This window comes from Leptopilina boulardi, unplaced genomic scaffold (genome assembly GCF_019393585.1).
Source record: "Leptopilina boulardi isolate dan_hultmark-lab unplaced genomic scaffold, ZJU_Lbou_2.1 LbouV2_51, whole genome shotgun sequence".
NCBI classification, from domain to species: domain Eukaryota; kingdom Metazoa; phylum Arthropoda; class Insecta; order Hymenoptera; family Figitidae; genus Leptopilina; species Leptopilina boulardi.
Window position 1 is genome coordinate 1,816,950 of NW_026137996.1, and position 25,867 is coordinate 1,842,816.

Here is a 25,867-nt window from a genome sequence, read left to right on the forward strand (position 1 = left end):
ATATTACCAACATAGATTCAATTTATTCTACTTCTCTTCTAGTTTGTTTGTCACTCGGCTTACTAAATCGGCGTTAAATGCAAAGTGAAATATAACCTAAAACTGCTAACAAACGATCGTCCTCCTTTGTAATGAGTTTTATTTGATTTTAAAAGATTTGAGTTAACAATTTTATATAAATTCATGATTTATAATTCTGTTAAATAAATTATTTATAATTATTTATTCTATGTATTTATTTTTACAATAAATATAACGGGGACGATCAAAATTAAATATGGAAGTTGTACGTACAAGTAAGTATTAAAATTTCTGTTAAAATAATTTATAACAAATAAATTCTTGTAGAATTTTAAAAAAATTGTCTATTCTCGATATTTCGTACTATAAAAATTATATTTTAACAAAATATTCGAATGTCTGTGTTTACGAATTTATTGACATTACATTGTTGTGAATTAAAACAAAAGAAAAATTATAATGAAAAATATCAATATTATTTTATGTTATTTTATGAAAGTGACAAATATTACATTAGAATTTAATATAATATATTTTTTGTATTTGTTTACTTAAGACTTTCAAGATGTTATGGAAGAATTGGACAAGGTTTTAGAAGATGCCTCATTTTTGTGCATTGACACAGAATTTACTGGTTTAAATCAAGGACCTGACAGTACACCGTTCGATACACCTGCACAGTATTACAGTAAACTTAGATCGGGTTCAATGAACTTTCTACTGGTACAATTTGGACTTTCAGTTTTCACATTTGACGATATTACGAAGAAGTATGTTAAATCTTGTATTCAACTAATTTTAAAAAATAAGAGAATAATTAGTTTATATTTTTTATTTCTTTTCTTTTTTTTTTTTAGATATAATCAACGATCTTATAATTTTTATGCATTTCCACATCCTCTTAATCGTGGAGCACCTGATTGTCGATTTATTTGCCAAGCATCAAGTATATCATTCTTAGCGAGTCAGGGTTTTGATTTTAATAAATTATTTAATTCGGGAATTCCTTTTCTCACGAAAAATGAAGAGGAAAGATTACAAAAGAAAATGGAGGAAAAGCAAAGGATTCGCGAAGAGGGTCAAGAAATAATACCTATTCCCGATAGTGATAAACAAACTATTGAAGAAATTCTGTAAGTATTTATAATTTTATTTTTCATAACAATCGTTTTAGTATGATTAATATCAATAAAAAAAAAAAAATTCATATATTTTAGTTCGAAAATTGAAGAATTCATTAATTCAGACGCCGACAAACTTTCGATAGATAGATGTAATGCCTTTATCAGAAGGCTAGTTTATCAAGAGGTGAAGATGAAATGGCGAAAGAAAGTTAATTTAGATTTTAAGGCAGAGGGACCAAATCAAATTTTGGTAGTGACAAAAGTTGGAACAAAAGAGGAGGAAGAGAAAAAAGAGGCCGAACGAAAAGAAAAGGAACAATTAGAAATGAAAGATGCTATTGGTTTAAGTGCATTGTTAAAGAAAATTTCTAATTCGGTTTGTATATAATTTAAAAAAAAATATTCTAATTATTTGAAAATATTTTGATAATTTATTCATTCATTTATTTTTACAGGGAAAATTGATTGTTGGACACAATATGTTACTGGATCTTTGTCATATTATTCGACAATTCTTTAATCCATTACCCGAAACATATTCGGAATTTAAAGCACTCGTTCATGGCTTATTTCCAAAGTATGTATAAATTTTTTTACAATTATCTTTATATTTTATTAATATTTAATGTTTAATAAAAAAAAACAACTTTTATATTATTAGTTAAAAATTTTTTAAAAATACTTTTTTATTTGTAGAATAATAGATACAAAAATAATAAGCCAATCAGCACAATTGAAGGACAAAGTTCCTTTAACAAATTTGCAGTATCTTTTAGATACTTGCAGTAAAGAACCATTTTCACTTCCGGACGTTATTCCTGTAAAAGATCGCAGTTATTCAATAACAACGGAAAAATGTCACGAAGCTGGTTATGATGCATTCATGACTGGAATGTGCTTTATCGCTATGAAAAATTATCTTGGTGAGTAAATTATTTAAAAGTTTCAAAGTTTCAGTGATATGAACTGATAAAAACTATTGAAGTGAGAATGTTTGAACATTTTTATGTTTCTTCTATTGTTAAATTATTCAATATTTGCAAAATTTGAAAAAAAAAATTATATTAAACTCAACTTTTCTTTCAGGGTCCCTAGAATCTCCATCAGTGGATATTGTTCTTCCTGACTCACCTTTATTAAATTCGTTTCTCAACAAGTAAGACAATTAGTTTGCATTATTAATTATTTGCAAATAAAATAATCTTTTATTTTTTATAAAGTTTATTTTATTAAATATGTAAATTTTAATGAATATTTAAAAATCATGTTTAAAATTATAAATTTGTGTTTTTTAATTTATTTTTAGACTCATTATCGTTAGACTGAAGGATGTACCCCACATTAACTTAGTGGGAAATGATCGTAAGCTGTTTTAAAATAAACTTTAAAATATCCTTTTTTGTAAAATTAAAATCACATTATATTTTGTTTCAGCCTCGCCCAGCAGAGAACATGTATTTTATATAACATTTCCACGTGAATGGAAGGGAAATGATATATCAAAATTATTTACAGCTTATGGTAAAATATTTTTTATGTTATAAGAAATATTGAAGAAAAAAATTTTTGATTTTAATTTAATTTTTATTTCAAAATTTTTAGGCGGTGTTTTTGTATCATGGCTATCCGATACATCGGCTTTTGTCAGTTTATATAAACGAGATCAAGTTAAAAATGTTCTCAAAAAAGTGAAGAATACAAAATTTTTTACAATTAAAAAATTTGCCGATCATCAAAAGTCAATAGAGCCATTTGATCAAGGACTTAAATTGCGAAAACGAAAATTGGAATCGTCTGAGTGAGTAAATTTTTTTTTTTTTATGCATTTATAATCTCTGGTGTTTTTTTTTCTTCGTTATAGAAATGTTGTTGTTTTTAATTAATTTCTTTAGAAAAATATTTATTAAAAAATTCTGTAATATCGGGTAATTATTAAAAATAGTAAAACTTTTTGAATGAGAAAAAAAAGAAAAGACGGTAGATAATTTTACAGGTGTTTCTAATTTTTCAAGTTCAATTTATTGTAGTTTAGTTTGACAAGTGAAAGAAGCTCACATCTTAGGATTATCTCTCTCTCTCTCTCTTTCCTCTCTAACGAATACCTTAGATGAGTTAGAGGAAAGGAATATAAGCGCATAGGCAATGTCAGGACTCTTTGCGTACTCTACTGGTTTACCATAACTTAGCAAGTCCATGTAAGCCGTTCTGCAGTTGCATATGCTCTTTTCTCCCTTTTATCTTTTTTTTTTACAGGACAACCGTAGTTCACGCAAAGTATCGAAAGAGAAACCAAAAAAAAAAAAAAAACAGTTCGTTCACTCGCGCGTTATCGACCATGAGTAACCGCGTTAATAATTTCCAGAGTTCATTCTCTCTCTCTCTCTATCTCTCTTTTTACCTCAGGCCCTTCGAGATTTCCTGTACACAGGTAAATTAGCATAGGGCCGTAGACTTAGTCTTGAATTAATGCTTGTGATTCTCGTTACACGTGTTTTTATGCAAAACATCACGTCACGTGATCTCTCTCGCGCTCACACACATACTCCTCGCTCGCTCTCGATAAATCAGAATATTTCTACCTTCTTGCGAAAATAGTTTACTAGCTATATCCGATCTCAAAATGTTTCAGAACATAAAATATACTAAGATGATCTACACGCAAAGAAATGATTTTTTTTTTCAACTTTACATTTAAAATAAAAAAATTATTGAATATTTTACAAAACTGCTGTTTTATTCAATCAATAATATATTTTTTTTTTCATTTATTTTTAACAAAGAAAAATAATTTAACTGATAAAATAATAACACAAAACGTGAGATTATTAACGGAATGTTTGAAAGGTAATTCACGATTGATTTTAATTTATTGCATTCGACGAGATATATTTGCATGACTAAAAGCATTTATCAATCGTTTATTGGTTGGCATAAAAAAAAGAATTCGAACTTTAATGTCGAATTATCGGTACTTGTTAACTATTTTCAATACTTAATTTCCAGTAATGAATAAACGATTAACTTTTAATGCCGCCTTCCTAAAAAAAAAGGACAACTTCGTTTGAGTACTTCCTCGCCTGTGTATCTTATATATATATATATATATATATTGGCGCACCCAATCGCGTTCATTACTGCGAACAAATGAGCCGCCTTTGCCCGCGCGTGTGTGAATAAAATCAACGACTTACGAGTATTAGGGCATTGATTAGAATAATGTAACATGCGCCTTCATTTCCAACTTTGAAATTCAAATTCGCGCATCTTTGATTGGACAAGCGAATTGAACTCTTGAAAAGAAGAAAAAGAAACAGATAATTGTCGAGTGAAAAGAAAAGTCTATATAGAAACGAATAAAGAACGATTAGAATAGAAATTAATTAATAGAATTTATATTAAAATAATGTCGAATTTAGCCGAATTTTCATGTAAAAAATATATATATATGTTAATCAATTTTTTTTATTTAGCAGAATTTTTATTTAAACAAATTTTCTTTTTATTGAACTTTTTTTTTTAAAAATTATAATTTAGTTGAATTTTCATTTAATAGATATATTAAATGAAAATGGAAGTTAAATATTTATTTAATATGCAAATTGTAATAAAATAAAAATTTAAATAAAATGAAAATAATTCTGATAAATGAAAACTTGGTAAATTAAAAATTCTGTTGAATAAAAAAATTAAATATGATTTTTATTTTTTTTTTTAAATTTCACTTTTTTAACGATTGAATTATGTTTTCTAGGAGTAAACTTAGATTTATATGAACACATGTTGGTTTGTGAGCAAAAATATTCAAAAGGAGAGAAGATTTATTTATTTTATTTTATTTTTTTCGATTTCAAATGTGAATGAAGCGCAGCGCGTGCAAGCTGCCTTCAGTCCCGACAGTCATGATTCAAACGTTAAAGCGAAATACAGTACTATGCAAATTAGCGTTGTGTCGCATACGATAGTGTGTACCTGCAATTCCAATGTTTATTCCTATCTATATTTGGAGTATGGATTACAAGACATTGAGAGAGAATGAAAGAAAGCCCATTGGGGGAGAGAGAGACAGTGTTTCCTGAACATCACGAGACACTATCAACCTTTTGTATATATATATATATATAGGGAAAAATCACTTGTTTCTCTTTATGTATAGAAGTTCATAAACTTTACAAGAAATAAAAGAAAAAGAATAAAAAAAAAAACGATGGACAATGTTCTTGAAAGATATAAGAAAATATATATACCTAATTCAGAATTAAATGTGGAAAATGAAATTAATTTATTTTATTTATCTTCGAAAAAAAAAATGGGCGCATAATTGTAAAGAAATATAAAAAATAAAATATTTTATAATTTATAACATCAAAAAGTGATTTGGATTTTTTTTTAATTATAAACAAAATGGGGTCGATTTTTTTTTTAATTGAAGAAACAAATTTTATTTTCAAGAATATTTTGCTTCCTCATAGAAAATGATTGTATTTTATTCTGTATAATTATTTTAATAAAATTAATAATTTAATGAAATAGTCTAATTTAATGAAAATATAAAACAAGATCTGAAACTAATTGGAAAATATAATTAAAAATAGAGTAATTTTTATTCTTTTTTTTCTCAGTTGTTGAGAAATGAGAAAAAAATTAATGACGATGATGTAATATTATTAAAAAAAAAAAAAAAAAAAAATGAAGCTTCTCCCACAGGAACAGGTATCAAGGGGAAGAAAGCGGTGGTGGATTTCCATGCATAATGCGAATAGACGTTTGCGTACACCTTTTCTCTTCCTTTTGATACACAGCTGCATCTTATGGCAACGCCCTCGGGATTGCACGTAATGAGTTGTACACGCTTCTCTGCTCTCCCTCTCTCTCTCTCTCAGCTTTTTTAAAAATGAACAAATCTCTTTAATTTTGCATGCAAAAAATAAATTTTCCATTTAGCTAAATTTTTATTCAAAACAAAATTTATTTATTCATTACATATAATTTTCCATAAAATATATTTATAACGTTTTTTATTCAATTAAATTTCAAATATTTAATTCAAATATAAATAATATTAAATATTGAGAATAATAAATTATTATTAATAATAGAGAAATTCAAAAAACATTGTAATAAAATTTTCTATTAAAATGATTTTTTAAAGAAACAAAAAAGGGAAAAGAATATCATTAATCAAAATTTATCTTCTCTTGATTAATTAATTAATTTAGAAAATAAATTCGGTGGGAGGATTAAAATTTTTTTTTATTTATCCTATACGTTCTATCATCATTTTTTAAATATATATATATATCTATTATCAAACGAGTCTGTGTTTCAACGTATGAATACAACTATGATTTTAGTTAGCACAAAGATTGCCACCTGAAATACGCCCATGAATTATTGTCCTGTCAAGTATATTCTATTCCAATCTGAGTTGTATGGTCATTAGTCAACTGTAAGTCGTAAGCACTAAGCGAATCGACTATTCACCTAATCAGTGACAGAAACGATAGCAATACTCTACGATGATTGCAATTGATTGATTGACTTGATATCCACAACTTCACTGCTATATAAAATACAGAAACGATTAATATATTTAATTTAAGGAATTTGAAATTTTTTTTTTCCTTCTCTTTTCTCTCTTCAGAATTAAACAAGACATTTGGAAAGCAAATAAACAGAGACCCTTGACAATTCGCATTGCAATGCTTACATTAATTACTTGAAGCGATTCGTTAACGAAGTTCTGTTCAGTACAAGGTGCAATCAAGACTTTTCTTAGTCGAATGTTAACGGTTATTTAAAAAAAAAAGAATCTTTATACCTATTTGAGAACTTGTTATTTATCTCCGAGATAGATTTTCGAATTTTTAAATTCATATCATCAATTTCAATTTATAAAGAGAAGGAAGGAAAAAAAAATTGTTAATGAAGGACCCACGTGCCATATAATTAAAGGTGGATCGTAATTTCATCAATAAACGAAGTAGATAATCCTTTTTCTTGTATATTTCATGTAGGAAAATATGTACATTTTTTTTTTAATTCATCCATATGAAACTTGATAATAATTGCAACGCAATTTGTTATTGATCTTTTATACAACCAGAGAAATTTTTTATTCAAATCAAATATAGAATTGAAAAAAATTCATAAGTAAATATTTAATTCAAAAATGAAAAAAGAGTAAAAAAAAAGTTTTCTTACATTTTTTCTAATTTTTTAATTTTTTTTTTTTCAGAAATGAAAAACAACAGGGATTAGAAACTCAAAATGAAGAAGGTTGGGAAACTGTTGAAGGTATACAAAATTTATTCGCACATTTATTTTATGGTTTTCGATATTTGTCACAGTCAGAGTTATTTCGATTTCTAATTATAATTCTTGCGATTTTTATTTACTGGCTCGTGATATCGAATAAAAAATAGTTTATTATGGTATTTTTTTTTCTTAAAAAAAAAGATATAGACTGATAAAAAAAAACAGTCACTGACATTTAATATTTTCATAAATAAATATTGAGGAATTTATTATTTTTTTTTCATACAAAAATTCTCTTTTTACATAAACTCATTTTGATAAGACTATGATTATATATAGAGAATTATTATATGATTTATTATTTAAATAAATGAATTCACTATAAATATTGTTATAGAACTATTGACGAATTATAGTGAAATAATATTAGAAAAATATATAAGTTTTATATATTGTTTGATATAAAATATTTTTTTAAATGTTTAATGCACTCAATTTATGAAACTAATTATTTTTTAAGCATTTATAAGATAATTTTTGGAAGACGAGTAAACTTTTTTTTATTTAAAAACTCATTTTATTATTATTGAGTACGTTGGTACATTTTTTTTTATCCTTAGCTGTGCTGAGTTTATGCATTTTATTTTATTATAACAAAAGGTTTCTATTTGTTTTTAATTTAATAATACTATTCATTTTCTCGCGAATAGAAAGATTATCTAAGAGTAAATTAATAGTTTATATATATATATATATATAAAAAAAAACATTGTGTTCTGTATAATAAAAAAGATTTTCAGTACATTATATGAGTTTTTAATCGAATAAATATTCATCAAAGCTGTTTTCATTGTTATTAATTTAATTAAAAATTGACATAATTAAAAAAAATGAGTCAATTTATGAATTTAATACAATTTAATTTAAAAAAATATTTTAATTAATTTTTTTTTAAATAGAATATTTAAGAGATTTGTTATTTATTTACCAAAAAATTTTTTTTTATTTATTAATTTAATTGCATTTATAAATGCAGACGTGTGCGTAAATGAATTTATTTTCTTTATGTAGGAAAAAGACGACGAAAAAGAAAGGTTGAATCAAATGAACACAAGGAACAATCTCAAGAGAAGGCATTTGTTGAAAATGACAAGTGGTAGAATTCAAGATTTAAAATATTCAACTTTTTTCCTCCCCCCCCAAAAAAAAGGATTCTACTATTTTGTTTTACGTACAATTTAGGCATAAAAAATAAAATTTACAAATTGATAAATAATATATTTTTTTCTTTTTTTCCTCTGGATGTATATAAGTTTTTTTTTTTTATGTTTTTCGATTTACTTTTTAGTGTTTAAAATATATTTTTGTCATATGAAGGAAAAAAAAAGTAAATGCACATTTTTGTACAAAATAAATTTTCTCTATATTAAAGATAATACAGACTTTGTTTAATTGCTACTTATTATTTTAATTTAATTATAATGCTAATAAAATTAAATTTATATAACGTAGATTATTAAAGATTTAATAAAATTGAATAATCGAAACGAATATTTGTATTTTTGTATCTATCTAAATTTATTTTGTTGTTATTATCAAATGTTTATATTGTTGTCTAGCGTTCTTCAAGGGACATTATTAATTTTACCACCTGTTTATTTGTCCTTATTTACTAAAGAAAATCATTTCAGTATCGTGACATTTTTCGTAACGAATAGTTGTGTTTAATGAGTGTTAAAATTATGAAAATTTTCTGAAATTTATTTTTTATTTATTAGTTTTATTTTTTTACAAAACAATTTTTAAATTATACTATTTTCTTTATACAATTATTTAATATATTCACTAGTGTAGTTAAAGGAAAAATGTGTGTGTTTTGAAATGATTTTCATATTTTATAGTGTAAAAATTTATTATAATTTTCCTTTATTTTTTTTTCTAATTTGATGATTGTGATAAATTTTTTGACAATACAAAGAATGATGCCCGATAAAGATGTTATCGACACTGATTTCAAATTTTTCACTCCATTGAGCCGTATTTTCTATCGACCTAGACGATTATTGAATGCTTCCGATTCACTGGTAAATTTTCTTTATACATTAAATTCTATTAAAGTTTATGCCTAGTATAAAATTTATTTTATTTTTTTAAATTATTTTTAAAAATCAAAACTAATGGAAATTTTTTTTTTTTATAATTTACTGAGAATAAAAAAAATCTATTCTCTACTAATAATTTAAAAAATCATATCGAAGAAAATTAATAAATTACTTACCTATAATTGAGTCTCTTAATTATATATTCTGAAAAATAAATTCTGAATTTTAATACCTTTTACTTTTTGGAGTAAAAAATCAATTTTTTTTTAAAATATATTTTTTTACAATTAAAAAAAAAATTTTCGTTGAAGTTTTCCTAAAAATACTGTGTCACGTTGAACATTTTTGGGATTTCCAAGGGCATTGCATTTTCAAATCTAAGGCACATGCCGCATAGAAACCCCAATTTTGCCACAACGAACTCCACAATTTGCGTGGATTTTTTTTGTTTCTCTATCCTGGAAAAAATTACAATTTTTTTTTGCACAAAAAAAAAAAACAGATGATCTTGATTCACTGTGAAAAAAATCGATTGCTGTAATAATATATAAATAATAACAATAAACAATTAAATTGATAGTATATAATTCTGTATTATAAATATATGGCGAGCTAAGAAACTTTCATATTGTGAGCGCAAACTTAAAATGTTTTGTCCTTATTTATTTCTTAGTAAGAAAACTTTCAATACGGACAATTGTTTGCCTGTTAATTATAAGCGCGATCTCATGCCCAATCATTCTAGTCATGACGATGCAACTATTTATATAGATTTTTAACGTCAGTGAAACGGCTTCTATTTCGGGTCATTTGCGTTTTATTAAACTATATAGTTATATAATACAAAATGATTAATATCTGATTATTCCCGCCTATAATATAATATAGGAAAGAAATACGCGAAAAAAAAATCATCTTAAAGAGAATGAGATACCAAAAAAAAAAAAAAAAAGAAAAGAAATTGAATTAATCATGATGAGGTTTTTGATATAAAGTGCAACGATGAAAAGAGAGGCTACGAGAAATTGATTTTGTTATTTGATTATAAGAACTTGTTTTCATATAAAAGCACTTTGTAATTATTATAGATATTTTATAAAAGAGTTTTTTTTTAAAACTTTAATTGGAAATATATTTTATTTAAATGTTTAAATAAAAAATTTTCGCAGATTTCAAAATCTACAGTGAAAAAAAATTTATTTGATTCAAACAATCGATTAGTTGACTATTACCAAATAAATTCAATTATTAATTAAATGAAATTAATGGTATTAAATAATTATTATTTAAGTCAATTAAAGTACCTTTTTTATGTTAGTTCAATAATATTCACAAAATAAAAACAATAACAACTTTTTTAATTAAAAAATAAACTAAAATATTTATTTATTGTTAAAACCGTTATTTGTAGTAATAATTAAAAAATTATTTTTTTTATTATATATTATAAAATAATTAGGCCTTTTTATTTTATATAATTATAAATATTAAAGATCATTTATCTGCAAGTTGTAATCGAATATTAATCAAATATTAATAAATCGCATAACGAATTTGAAAATTAAATTAATTTTTTTCATAAGAGAGTAAAATATAAACAAGAATAGAAAATAGAAACGATTTTATATCGCGAATACTAAATAGACGTATATATTGAATATATTAGAGAAAAGATGAATTATATTTTATATATATATATATAGTGAAAGGTTTAAAACGTAATAGTATCATTGTTGGAGAGTATATCTCGCTATAAGCTGCTGGGCACTGTAAATCTCGCGCCCCATAGAACTCGAAGAAATCATTACGTAGCGATGCAGTATATTGCTGCTAATATAGCACAGTACTGCGCCCTTTAAATGCAACCCGCCTGACGTTCTACTCTATAGGGCCCCCTCTCTTCATATGGCCCGAGGTGCCTACCGCGAGAGAAAACCAAAGAATCGTTGTAAATCTTTCATAATGGCCACCAAGTATACTATGGGCACATTCATTTACAATAGCGATAGACGCGTTCAAGAATCTAGATCTTACTCTCTACTCCACCCTTATGCCATCGACAAAACCATCTAATCATTTCCGTTTCTCCTGCAATGTGAAACACAATTTTTTTTTCTTTCTTTTTTTTTCTTTCTTTTTTTTTGATTTGATTTTTAACGTAAGGTTTATTATTTCCAAGAGATTATTTTTTGCAGAAATAAATTTATATAGTAAAAAGAAACTATTTTATGGAAAATGATTTTTTTACTACTTTTTTTTATTATATTATTTCATTTTATCAGTTTTTTTCTATTTTTTAATTATTTTAGAGTGTGCCTAAGAAAAATTGAATTAAAAGGTCATAATAGGGGTGTTCCTCTACTCGGATCGGGCTGTCAATTTTTTTCTACACTTTTAGGTGTATTTTGCACAGTTTTCCTAAAAGTATGAAATTGAGACCAAAAATTGCATCAAATCTTTGCAACGTTTTGATGCACATAAGTTATATCAAAAAGAGATCGTTTTGTGTATCATTTTTAGAAATGATACACGAAACGGTCTCATTTTTTGATGCAAAAAATTTAATCAATTTATATCAATCATGGCCGAATTGAATCGACTCAAAATTAAACGAATTTTTTTTCAGATATTTTGGTAATAGTACAATTGCGGAGACCATTTCACTATTTAATTTCAAAATGAAAATAACAGAAAATCAAAGACAATGTGCAATTCGATAATTAAAAAGTGACAGCTTATAAACATAACCTAAAATGCATGAGAAAAAATTTGTCGATAAAATCAATATAGCCGAGCTTTTTAGAAGGTAGATGGCAGCACTCATCTATTTTCTTTCTTTAAATTTTTTCTGAATCGTTTTTATAAAAAGCAAAACTGCCATCTACCTTCTAAAAAGCTCGGCTATATTGATTTTATCGACAAATTTTTTCTCATGCATTTTAGGTTATGTTTATAAGCTGTCACTTTTTAATTATCGAATTGCACATTGTCTTTGATTTTCTGTTATTTTCATTTTGAAATTAAATAGTGAAATGGTCTCCGCAATTGTACTATTACCAAACTATCTGAAAAAAATTCGTTTAATTTTGAGTCGATTCAATTCGGCCATGATTGATATAAATTGATTAAATTTTTTGCATCAAAAAATGAGACCGTTTCGTGTATCATTTCTAAAAATGATACACAAAACGATCTCTTTTTGATATAACTTATGTGCATCAAAACGTTGCAATAGAAAAAGATACAACCAAGTTTACTGTGTGCGCAAAATCGCTTTAATGGTCATAAAAATGGTGTTCCTCTACTCGGATCGGGCTGTCAATTTTTTTCTACACTTTTTGGTGTATTTTGTGCAAGAAATTGCAATAAAATAGTCTGCCTAAGAAAAATTGAATTTTTGGGGAATTTTTCTATGATGGTAGTTGCAATTTTTAATTTTTCTAAATCAATAGTCAAAATCAATTTCAGTAACACTAAAGTCTTTTAAATTAACATTAGTAGTAAAAGCTACTTTTAGTTAGACAAACATTTGTATCTAATTTGCGAAATAATTTAAAAGACAGTTCTACTAATATTTCAATGTATGGTTTTAAAATAAGTAGTAAAAGTATTTTTTAGTCATACAGCGCTTTTAATTTTTCTAAGTAGTTAAAGCAAAGTTTCGTCAGACATAAAATGCTGTGAATTCTTGTAATTTTTTTTTAAATTGTTTTTTTAAAACAGTTATTTAAATTTTTTATAAGTAGTAAAACAAATTTTTTAAATTAATACACATCTTTTAATTAATTAAAAAAATGAAATTAAAAAACAGAAAGAAATCGATTGAATATGTCAAGAAGGTAAATGTTACAAATGCAGTATGTACATCGAATGAGTAATCGAAAATAGTTAACGAGTATAGCAGTGCTGTAAATAGAGTTATACTATATGTGCAGATAAAGTGATCAGTTATGATCAATTTTCTTTTCATTGCCGCTGCTCCTTGAAAGGATGCTGTAAAGAAGCCCTTGTCAATATTTTTATATGCTTCGCATTTCTGTTATACTTATTGTCTATAAATATAAATATGTGTGTGTTTCTATTCTTTTTTTTTTCAATCTTTCAAGAAATATGCTATCTCATGTTTTGAAGCATGACTTTTAATGTTCATTTTGCCTACATGTGTACCGATATACGCACTATCTAGATACTGTATAAAAGTCTCAAGAAGATATTTTTTTTACAAAGATTCGCATAGAGATAGGACGACGCAACATTTGCTGGGGTTACAAATCATCTGCGCTTTAAACGATACCCTGTGAAATATCGTGTCCGTAGTACTATGTAATTTACAATGTACAGGGTATTGCGTATCTGCAACCTGAGACATGTTCCCTTTTCTTATTTATATTATATGAGAAAATTTTGGCGAGAAATTTTCAACATTATGCTTAATTTTTCATTAATAATCGTTTTTAAATAATTTTTTTTTTTTTGACAATTGGAATTTATATATAAAAATTAATTTCTGAAAACCGTTAATGGAAACTAATTTTTCTTATATAAAAATAGAGAAATTGAAGAATTAAAAAAAAAAAAGAAAAAAAGTTGCTTTCAAAGACAAACAGTGATGATAATTAAAGAATGATAAAAAAGATTTCTATAAACGATGACTGGTAAATTTATTTAGGCTTCTATAAAGAAAATAAAGGTCTTATTGCAAATGAATTCATATATATATATATATATATAGATATATATGTAACCCCAGGAGACTCTTTTCATAAAAGCAAAGTTGTCTTTCTAATTGCGAATATTACATAATTTAACGATTAACAGCAAACGTTCTATTCGCTATAAATTGACATTAGTAAATCGTTTGCGCGCGTCATTCGTATAACAATAAACTCGTACTGTTTAATTAACTTATGCTATGTGTAAGAAATCTTCTTTAAAACCGTATCTTCCGCGAATACAAAACGCCCCAAGAGATTTTTAATCGATTTTTAAAGCCAGGCACGTAAAGTCATTCTTTTCTCATTCTCTCTTTCTCTCTCGCATCATTTCTATATAGCTAAACAAGAAGATTCTCGATTATATTCTTTAGACACGGTATGAATAATTTTCTTGTATTGAATTTCAATTGAATAATAACTGGAAAAAAAATTTTTATTTCATTCAAATAATTGATTTCATTAATTATTGTCAAATAATTTTTTATTTTTAATTATTATTTTAGTTAATTTTAAAATTATTTAAATTTTAATAGAAAATATTAAATTTATATTAAATAATTATTATTTGAAATGGTATTTGTTTCAAATAAAGAAATTATTGCTCCAAATACAGTGAAATAAAAATTATTTAGTTCATGTAAATATTAAATTTATACTAGTTAATTAACGAGATTATTTGAAGCAAATAAATTTTTTTATATAACTTTATAAATATTTTTCTCCCAAAGAAAACAAAAACAAAAATAATTGAATGAAAAACAAAAAATCTGATGAAAATTAAAAATACGATATAAATAATTTTAATTTAGAATTGAAAATATTTTATCATCATTTTAAATTTATAGGGAATGTGAAATTACGCGCTTTAGTGAATTTAAATCGGAGTAATAGAGAAAAAATTAAAAGTCCGTTTATATATATAAAAGAGAAACGATGTATGTAAAGTGCACGTAATGCAAAATTCTTTTCAAATACACACGGCATTCTTTCTTATCGAGCCAAGAATAAAAATACAAATACCAATATGCCTTCCTACTTATGCCTCTTTAACGATCAAATGCATAAGAAGATCCTCTAAAAAGCACATATATTTGCCATTACAATTAAAGAGGGAACGAAAAAAAAAAAAAAGTTGACCGTGAAAGAGAATTCAGTAAGTGCATTAAAAGTGTTAGCACGACAGAGAAAAGAGAGAAAAGTCAAGAGAGTAAAAAATTCGTCCTTGGTCGGTTGCCTGATTACAGTAATAAAGTTGCGTTGACACTATTACGAAAAAAAAAAAAAACATTCCTGGCATAATTTTACGCTTGTAAATGCGGCGGGTTTTCTTTCATGTTTCCACGTGTGTATTTTTAAGTTTCGATATAAAAAAATATTTCGATACAAAAATTTATTGATAATATTCGTTAACAAAATTCTGATTATGATTTCTAATTAATGAATAATCAAAAATTATTATATAAATGTTATTAAAAAATAATCCAATTTATAAATTAGAAAAATTCATATTTTTTTTTATTTAGAACACTTTTTTTTACGCTTTAATATAATTTTTTAGTGATAAAAATTAATTTTTTTTATTGATAAAAATTAATTTTTTTTATTGATAAAATTATATTTAAAAAAAAAAGTGAAAACTAATTTGGAAAAATAAAATGCAATGGTCTATGTAATATGTTGGAGCAATGCTGAATATACTTAAACATTGCTTGCATGGCGGGTGGTGCACAGCATCTGGAGCACTTAAGTATTCAGGTAGAAGAACAAGGAACCTAAGAGGCTCGTTCTGTAAATCGTTTTATTCCATTGCTCCTACTTTTCGATGTTTTCATGATCTTACACACGTTCCTACTTAGTTCCGATATTACCAACTCGTGAGAGCCCCCAAAAAAAACCCCCCCGCCAGATTATTCCATTACCTTTATCATTTTTCTGTGAAAAAAAGTGATTTTTTTTATTAATTTTTTACCATTTTTTTTTTAGAATATTTTTTATATTTTTTGTTAGAGATAACATATAAGTATTGTCTGATTATAACTGACTTGTACTACTGATAGTACAATTGAAAAAATACGTCTTACATAAAATTTTCTTTTACTACTGAAGTCTTAAAAAAAATTAGATTAAAATTATTGTCTCCCTCAAACATAATTTACTCTTAATATCGTATTTACATGAACCTTAAGTCTGACTAAAATTGTCTTCTACTACTTATGACAAAATTAGATTAGAAATTAGAAGTAATTTTCAGATAAAATTACCAAGATTTAAAACGTCGTGTGTCTGGCTAAAAAATACTTTTACTACTTATACAAAAATTTTAACAAGCTTAAACATAGTCTGACTATAAGAGACTTTTACTACTTATAAAAAATTTGAAAAAAAATTGTGTTTTTTCCTACTGATGAAAAAAAAATTTTCAATTGCCTGACCGCATAATTGACTTTTGTTACTTATAGAAAATTTAAACAAAATATTTTAAAGTCTCACCTCTTACTACTTATGAAAAAAAAATGACTGAATTACAATTTTGACTGAAAATAACATTTACTATTTAGACAAAAATTTATAAGAATTTACAGCGCGTTGTCCGACTAAACTTTGTTTTTACTACTTGGAAAAATTACGAGACTTTAAAATCTCTGTCTGGCTGTAAAATACTTTTACTACTTATTTTAAAAACACACGTTAAAATATTAGTAAAACTGATAGTAAAATTACAAAAATTGCAATGTCTGACTAAAATTTACATTTACTACTTAATAGGAAAATTACTAAATTTTATCAACGTCTGACACTAAAGTTGACTTTTACCACTTATAATGAATTGACATGAATTATTATAAAATTATCTTTTACACAGTAAAAACAAAGTCTTAAACCGTTTACACCTTAAATTAAGCCCATATATTTTGCAGAAGTCTGTCTTTTTTTAATTGGTCTGACTCCGTTTACACCTTAAATTCAGCCTCAAAAATAGGCTGAAATCAAGATTTCTTTTTTAGTGTGTACAAGACAATACAAACTAATATAAATATTAAATGTCTCACTGCAAAATACCTTTTCTATTAAATGATAAAAATACAAAGTAATGTCTGATTAACATTTACTTTTACTACTTATCCGAAAATTACTTGATTTTAATAATTCGTCTGACTACAAATGACTTTTACTACTTAAAATAAATTGACATGGATTTCGTAAAATGTAACTAAAATTTTACTAAATTATTTTGTTTACTAAAATTGTATTTTACTACTGCTAAAAAAAAATTACAAAAATAGTCGTCACTAAAACTCACTTTTTCCCCCTAATTCCATAGTTTCTACTACAATACTGTCTGACTGAAATTTACTTTTACTACTACTAAATATTACAATTGTAATTTTATTATTTTTGCAGGAAATGCTCTCTATAATTTAAAAAATACCAAAAATTTTTAGAAACATTTTTTGAATTAATAAATGTTACTAATTTTTTTCCATACATTTAAATTAAAAAAAAACATTGTATAAGTGAAATTAAATTGTTTTGTTTTTAAATTACAACACAGAAAATTAAAATAAGCTGCAACGCTTATTATTTTAATTCAATTTTGTCATATTTTAATACCAAAATGGATTAAAATAAGCAAAATTGGATTAAAATAATAAGCATTGCAGCTTATTTTAATGCCTTTCAATTTTCTGTAAAATTGTAATTTTAATTTTTTTTTAATTAAAAAAAAAAATTTTTTTGATTTTTAAAATTTCATTTTTTTAATTCTAATTTTTATATGTATATAATTTTTCCATTAATTAATAATTCATTGGACAATAAAAATGTTCTAAATATAATCTTTTAGAAATTCCTCACGAGGAGAAAATTTGTTATTGCACTACAAGTTGCGAGCACATCAAATAGAAAATAATTATAATTTTCTTTTACGTACATTCAAAAAATGTGAATTGAGTTTGTAATTTTATGACAGAAAATGGCGGGATGCTCTTGTCGTAATTTAGTTATATTTTCAACTTTGTATATAAATTTTATGACACTTTACAATCGTACTTGAAACTGATTATATACATTCGTTTATGGGTATATATCTCTTGTAGTTATATATATATATAAAAGAGAGGAGGGGAGAGGGTCATCTAGATATAGACACGTACTTTTTATGGTTTGAAAAACATCGACTTTTATACTTTTTGAGATTTGTTCTCCTATTGCGTGCACTCTCGCACTAGCAATTAGTTTAATGATCAGACGTAACTTCAACGCCTCTACTGTATATATATATATATATTCCATTTTTACTCACGCTCAACACGACAAGAATATATTGAGTATAAAATTTATAATTTTCAAAGAATATATATATTTGTCAATTTTTTTGTTTTATTAAAATTCTTTTTTTACCTTTGTCGTTTTTTTTTAACTCTTAATTTTGTGGATAGTGCCAGAGGTAACTTGGGACTTAGCAGGCCAGTAGGATTTATTATTAGCGACCACAGGACCACTAAGGCCCAAATTATCCTCAAGCTTTTTTTTACGTCCTTTTTTTCTCTCTTTTTTTCGCAAAACTGGAACATCTGCAAAAAAAAGAGAAACGTAATTAGAAAAATGGAAAAATTTTCATTTGGATAAAAAAAAAATATTATTTTACTTCACTTTTGAATTAATTAGAAATTAATGTTTGAAAATGAATAAATAATAGTTATTAAAAAGAGAAAAAAACTTTTTCATTATACATTTCCGTTTCAAATAATTTTTTTTTTGTTTTTTTTTGTGTAGCTGCATTTTGAAGAACCTGTGATTATTTTCTTTGATCTGCAAAGTCGCATAAAATTAACACCTCGGACAGCTCTCTTTCGAGTTAATAATAAGCCCTTTAGCTGGGTAAAATAAAAGTGTATATGGCGAGCAATGTTTTATCAGTTAAATATCTGGCGTGAAAATAATAAGTGGCGTGTCGAGTGTTATAATCAACTGATTTGCAAAAATCAGTTATCCTAAAGCTATATATATATATTCCAATTTAACATTGAAAAATAGTTACATTTTGTAACGTCCCATTTCCTATATAGATTGAAATTATGAGAAAATCAATTTTTTTTTTTATTTTATTATTATTTTATTGCAATATATAAACATTTTGCATCCGACAATTAGGCTTATAGATAATTTTCAAATTTGCATATTTGTGATAATAATAATAATAATAATAATAATAATAATAGTAATAATAGTAATAATAACACTAAAATAACATTATTTATTTATGATCGGCACATAACATGTTTTATCAAGTTGGATAATTTTTTTTTGGTTTGTGTCTGTATGCGTGTTGCATGACTTTAAAAACAGGAGCTATACGATTCTTCGTTGCGATAAATTTCATTATGATAATTCTCCCATTTATTTTTGCTTTGGAAGAAAAAGATTTTTTTTTTTTTAAATTTTTTTTTCCAAATACGTAGTCAATATATACGAGGATGTAAATTTGCAAAGAAGAGAAAAGAAAACGAACGAAAGGCAATTGTGTATTTTAATTGCTTCGAGATAACAGAGGTGTGCTTTATCGGAAAGAAGAAAAAAAAAATATTTGCATATATAGAAAATGCAAAGCAAAAACAGATAAATTAACTATTATTAATCAGTGCAGCTTAATTATATCATTGAATAATTGGAAATAAATTTGAAGAATCTTGCGTGTATCGAATAATACGACATGTTGAGTTATTTTTAAGAAAATGATTTTTTGCTTTCTTATAAAAAAAAAATTATTGATTAAAAAAATAGTTGCTTTATAATCTGAAATAGAAATTTTTTTTTTTAAATATTTATAATGTATGAATAAATATTAATTTTTAGTAAAAATATATAGAGAAACAAAATGTTATTTATTTATTAATATATAGTCACTTAAACCAAGAATTTGTTCAATTTGTAAACGCGATGCAACTATTTTCAATAAAGAAAAAATAATGATAAATATATAAATGTTACGTAAATGTTACAGAAACTTTCAATCAAATGTGATACAAGTTTTTTCGCGAATTTCCCACGAGACTTAAAAGCGACTTCTTTTTTTTTGTTGGATATATTTTCTATTATATATATATATATGTATATATAAGAAATACAGGAAGAAAACTTTCACCTATCAATGCAATTTTCTTATATTATATTCACTTAAATATATATTATATTTTTTTCTATTATTCTTCAGTGAAAAATTTGTATTTTTAATACAAATACATTTTTTTTTAATTTATAAGTATGAAAAATAATTTTCACGTTAATAATTATATTTTAGTTGAAAAAGTATTATTAATAAACAGCAATTTTATTTTTAAGTATAGAAAAAGCCATTTTTGTCAGACAAATTTTTTTGAAGTGAAAAAAAAATATATAAAAAAAAAATAATTTGTCACGCAATTATTATTATTATTTGTTGGATAACACTATTTTATAATTAATTTTAATATTCTATTAATGCAAGAGGAAAAAGTTGCTGCAAAATCTTCTTATATTGAGAATATTTTTTTTTACGAATCAAAGTACAATTTTTTGCTATGAAATAAAAGAATATTTTTAAAATCGTGTATATAATAATTTATAAAAGAAATATTAATAACTTTGCGTGTTTATATGTATATATATATATATATATATATTAATAAACCATATTGTACAATTGTTAGCTTCGTTTATTTAGAATTAGCAATATAAAAAAAAAAATTTAAAAATCATTCAATATTGCGTGCCGTCGGGAATTAAGTTTTGCAGATTCAGAACTTTATTATTCGTTTGATTTACGTGTTCTCCACAGGCCTCATTAATTATCATATAAATATATAATCATTTCTTCCTGATAAATATATTATTTTTCAATTTCTCAAGTAATGAGATAATATTCTCTCTCTCTTTTTATTTAGAAAAATTTCTTTTAATATCGATTGTCTTTTTTTCCTTCTTTATTTTCTTATATATATATGGTATAATTTTTCGTAATTTACACATTCGTGCAATTACCGCTTCTCTATATATAATTTATATAGCACATAAATCAGTCATATATAGAAAAGAAGGGAAATTATGAACTCATATATTGCAAAGGTTAAAACAGCTACAAAAAATCAGCTAACAATTGAAATTTCTTTTGTTCCCACATTGAAATTACATTTTAAAAAAAATTTCAATCATACAGTAAAATTTATCATATATATATATATTATTATAATACACGGAAAAAAAATTTACTTGATTCAAATAAATTTGATTATTATTAAATATTTATTTGAATTAAATAAAATTTTTTTCTTTATGATTATTTAACGCACATTTTGAAGAGAAAAAAATATTTGTCATCCCTTGGCAAATTAAATAAATAATTTCAAAGACGTATCCCCCCCTCCCTCATTTATCGCTTTTGATATTGAACAATCTATAACGGTTTATATATATATATATATATATTCATTGATAATAATATGTGTGTATATTGCTCGACATGGGCGAATGCATTAATGGTGTAACGCACCATGACTCCAATCGAGCGTGTAATAAATTACCGAGTTCAATGTAAGAGATCAAGCAGAGTTCGGCGTCAAACATTAATTATTTGCTGAATAAACAAGAGAAAGCTCCACTTCAAATGTGCGCTCACAGATATATAGCATTGGCACGAAGCAACTATATGGCGTAACCAATTGGCTTTGGCCAGAGTTTAATTTTCAATTGAATTCAAACGCGATTCAGCTACCATAATATTATAAGCATTATAATATATATATATATATATATATATATATATATATATATATATATTTTGACAAATTATTTTTTTTTGTACAAAATTTGTCGCAAAAAAAAAACGAATCTTATCAAAAATTAAACAATTTTATTTATTTAATATATATATATATACGGGCTGTGCCTTTTTGTAACTTAATATTTCACTGTAAAAAGAAGGTACTAAAATAGTATCGATTTTAGGTATTAAAATAGAACCAAAAAGCAATTTAGTATACCTAAAGTTGGTATTAATTTCATACCTCTCGTTTTACAGTGTTAAAAATAATAATTAAAATATATAAATAGAAATTATTTTTGCAAATGTTGTCAAGAGACAGTCATTGCAAATATATAATTTCGCATGAATTGCAAACTTATTATTGTCATTTTTTTTTATATTTAATAATATATTTTTGTAAAAATAAACTAAATTTTTCATTTTAATCGAGAAAAAATTAAATATTGTTCAATATATACACTAAAAAAAAAATTTATTTCATTCAAATACCGGTGTATTTGGTATTATTATTAAATAAATATTTATTTGAATCAAATATTTCTTATTTGTATCAAATATATAGTATTTGAATCAAATATTTCAGTATTTGAAGCAAATACAATTTATTTGATTCAAGTAAATATTTATTTGATAATAACCAAATACACCGGTATTTGAATCAAATAAATTTTTTTTTATATATATAAAATTGGATTAATATATTTTTACCGCAGAGAATTATTTATTTTTACAATTTCCAAGAATCTTGTAGCAAAACTCAGACTAAGTTTGAAAATTTTCTAATGTAAAACGATTACCATAGGAAGAAAATTAAAAAAAAAAAAAATTTTCAAGTTAAAATATGCTAATGATATTGACGTGCATATAAAGTCTATATAAATTAAATTATATATGTATATATATATTGTCACGAATTGTTGTCAAACCGGTTATCAAATTGTACATCTTTTATAATATCGACAGGTATTAATATTAGTTCATATATATAATACCTCTTGAGGCTGATTGACGAATACAGTGTGACTTAATTATCATCTTCAGTCAAATTATACGGACATTTTAATTATAGATTTATAGTATAACACACGTCTTTTGCGCGAGAAGAAAAGAGAGAATATGAGCCAAGCAAAATTAAGAGCTTTAACATTTTTTTTTTTTTTTTTTTTTTTTTCTTTTTTGTGCGGATATATAAAACTTTTATCTATGTTTAAAGGCAATAACAATTATTTCAAGTATACTATTATAAAACTCATTTATAATGGCGATTATTTTCAATTTGTTACATAATTGCGTAATTTACACACGCAGAATATATATAAAAAAAAAATATTCTCAACGTTAGAGGATTTCCTCTTTATTTATTTGATGCAAATAAAATTTCGAAAAATATAGAATTTTTTTTTTTATTCTTTGTTACTATATTATTATATTAGGTACTATATTATTATATATTATTATAAACTATATTTTAATATATTTTAAGTTATATATAAAAAAAACCCCAAAAAAGTAATAAAGAAAATTAAATAAAATAGAAAGAAAATTGAATAAAAAGAAAATAGAATAGTGAACAAGTAGAAAAAGTCAAATATAGTCAGACAAGAAAAAGAAAATTCAAATGAGTTTAAATCATTGAAAATAAGACAATTTTACAACCTACTCGACGCACAGAGGCGTTAAAATCCTTTTATATACAATAATCTATATTACTTGCAACAGTCAATAGAAATGCTATATTCGTTCTTTGATTGATTATTAAGATTCGTTTTATATATTATAAGAGAGCAAAATATATATATATATAAAAAAAACGTTTTTATTTATCCTAAATCATCATCGTGAATATATAGTGGAATGATGTTATATATATCTGAAATCTTAATCGATTGAGAATTGCGAGAAGAGTTCTCTCTCTATATAGCCATAGGCTAAAATTAGGTGCAGGCCTTTTTAAACGTACATATATATATATATATATATATTATAACTACTCATTTTCTCATGAATGCAGATACGAATCATGAATTCCAGTCTAATAACCAAGTGAGAAATAAAAATTCTACATAGTTTATAACCTGCGATACAAATTGCTAAATACTAAAACTCTTCAGCGTCTTGAGAGGAGGAGACGTGTAAAATCGCAATCATATATTTTAAATATATTATTTTCAAATAATGGAAAAAAAAAAACATTTAAAAATAAATGCCAACTCTCAATCAAAGTCCTATCAAAATAAGAATATTTCAACTTTTTTTTTTTTAAGGCATGACAATTTTTTGTTAAACAAAAACCAAATTAAAGCAAAGATATATTTTTAAATTATAATAAAAGCCAATATACTTAAAGTAAGAATATATTTTTCAGTTATTCAATTTTATTAGCTAGCGTTTTTAAAAAAAAAAAATTTTTTTAATATTCTAAAAAAAAGTATATCATAAAGCAAAATATATTTTAAATTTAAAAATAAATTTAAAAAAAATATATTCCAAAAAGTGTTTTTACAAGTATAAATAAATGGTCAAACAAAAGTTAAGAGAATTTTTTAAAATAATAAAATATTGCTACCAAATTCAATAAAATTATATAATGCAAAATTTTCCAAAAAAAAATTCTATTTTATAAAACTACTTATCCTTTCTGTTTGTGCTACAAAAAAAGGAATTTTTGTAATTTTAAAATAAAAGTGTGAAAATTACTCACGACAATAAAAAGAAGCATTAAATCCGCCTTTCCCCTCACTTTTTATTATTAACAAAAAAAAAAGTATTTATCCACGTTGCCGGTCTGATGATGCGCAGCGTCGCGCACGCATCTACTTGCCCGTCGCAGAAATCGTAATAAGGTAACGCGCAAGACGCGCTTTTTTCTTTTTCTAAACAAAATTCACATTTTTTTTTCTTCTTGATTCAAAAAAAAAAAAATAAAGTCCAATATCACGAGGTAAAAAAAAAATTATTACTCAATTTTTCATGGGAAATCGTAAAATAAAATTATATATAATCATCACCAATGCAAGAACGACACGAGACGAGCAAAAAAAAAAAAATGGCCGCAATTTCACGACTAGGAGATACGATTTTTCCGAAACGCACGCATGTCCCCGCTCTCTCTCTCTCTCTTGAAATCACCGCCACCCTCCTGAATTATCCCTCCTGTACCGACGCCCCTCACTTTTCTCCACAATACGCACGCTCTTTCATTTTATATACAAAATATTATTTTTTTCAAGTCTAAATTAATTGTTTATGAAAACAAAAAATTCATTTTTAATGAAAGTTAATTGAATTTTTTTTTGTCTTCTTTTGGCATTTTGGAAACAAAAAATAATTCGGAAATTAGCTAAATAGAATAAAAAAAAAGTAGTATACATGGAAAAAAAAAATTTATTTGAAACAGCAATATGTTTCTCTAGAATAACAAAAATTTTCGCTGTTTTAGTGAAACATTTCGCTGTTCCAGTGAAACTTATCGTTGTTTCAGATGAAGATTTTTTTCCATAAACAAAAGTAATTTATTAATAATAATTTTGCAGATTTTGGTTTTATAAGAGCAATGTAAAAAGATTTTATTCATCACATATAGGATTAAAAAAAAGAGAGAGAGAGAGGGGGGGGGGACAGTGAGCTGGAAAGAAAAGGGGTAGAGTGGTTTGGGGGAGAAACGGCGAGAGCAGAGAAAAATCAATGGAGCTACTGGGGTTTTGAACCCTTTTTATTTCTCATTCAATGAATTGAAAAAAAATATTTAGCATAAATTTATTGAGAAACTTAGTCCCCACCCATATAAAAAGGAGACACAAACATTCACCCTCGAATGGGTCGTGCCTAAGAGTATTGCAACGCCTTTAT

The 25,867-nt window shown here is 24.9% G+C and overlaps 2 protein-coding genes across 5 annotated transcripts in view; both read left to right on the forward strand.

The window, feature by feature from the left end:
- Positions 1 to 53: 53 nt before the first annotated feature.
- On the forward strand, positions 54 to 8,597 carry LOC127289752 (poly(A)-specific ribonuclease PARN-like). 3 transcript variants are annotated; one of them, XM_051317877.1, is made up of 12 exons: positions 55 to 296; positions 578 to 791; positions 879 to 1,154; positions 1,239 to 1,521; positions 1,601 to 1,722; positions 1,842 to 2,068; positions 2,232 to 2,301; positions 2,452 to 2,507; positions 2,580 to 2,666; positions 2,748 to 2,943; positions 7,381 to 7,439; positions 8,472 to 8,597. In XM_051317877.1, exons 1-12 carry the CDS (start codon positions 278 to 280, stop codon positions 8,558 to 8,560), a joined length of 1,698 nt encoding a protein of 565 aa, XP_051173834.1. In that variant the 5' UTR covers positions 55 to 277; the 3' UTR covers positions 8,561 to 8,597. The 3 variants fall into 3 exon arrangements, with proteins under 3 accessions (XP_051173833.1, XP_051173834.1, XP_051173835.1); XM_051317876.1 differs by lacking the exon at positions 8,472 to 8,597 and having other exon boundaries at positions 54 to 296; positions 7,381 to 7,642; XM_051317878.1 differs by lacking the exons at positions 7,381 to 7,439; positions 8,472 to 8,597 and adding an exon at positions 4,897 to 5,977.
- Positions 8,598 to 9,093: 496 nt separating this feature from the next.
- LOC127289754 (protein cortex) overlaps positions 9,094 to 25,867 on the forward strand; it is a 161,136-nt gene continuing 144,362 nt past the window's right edge. For both annotated transcript variants that reach the window (XM_051317879.1, XM_051317880.1), the window contains exon 1: positions 9,094 to 9,484. In XM_051317879.1, the coding sequence (XP_051173836.1) occupies positions 9,347 to 9,484 (138 nt within the window). In that variant the 5' untranslated portion in view covers positions 9,094 to 9,346. The remainder of the gene's footprint in view (positions 9,485 to 25,867) is intronic.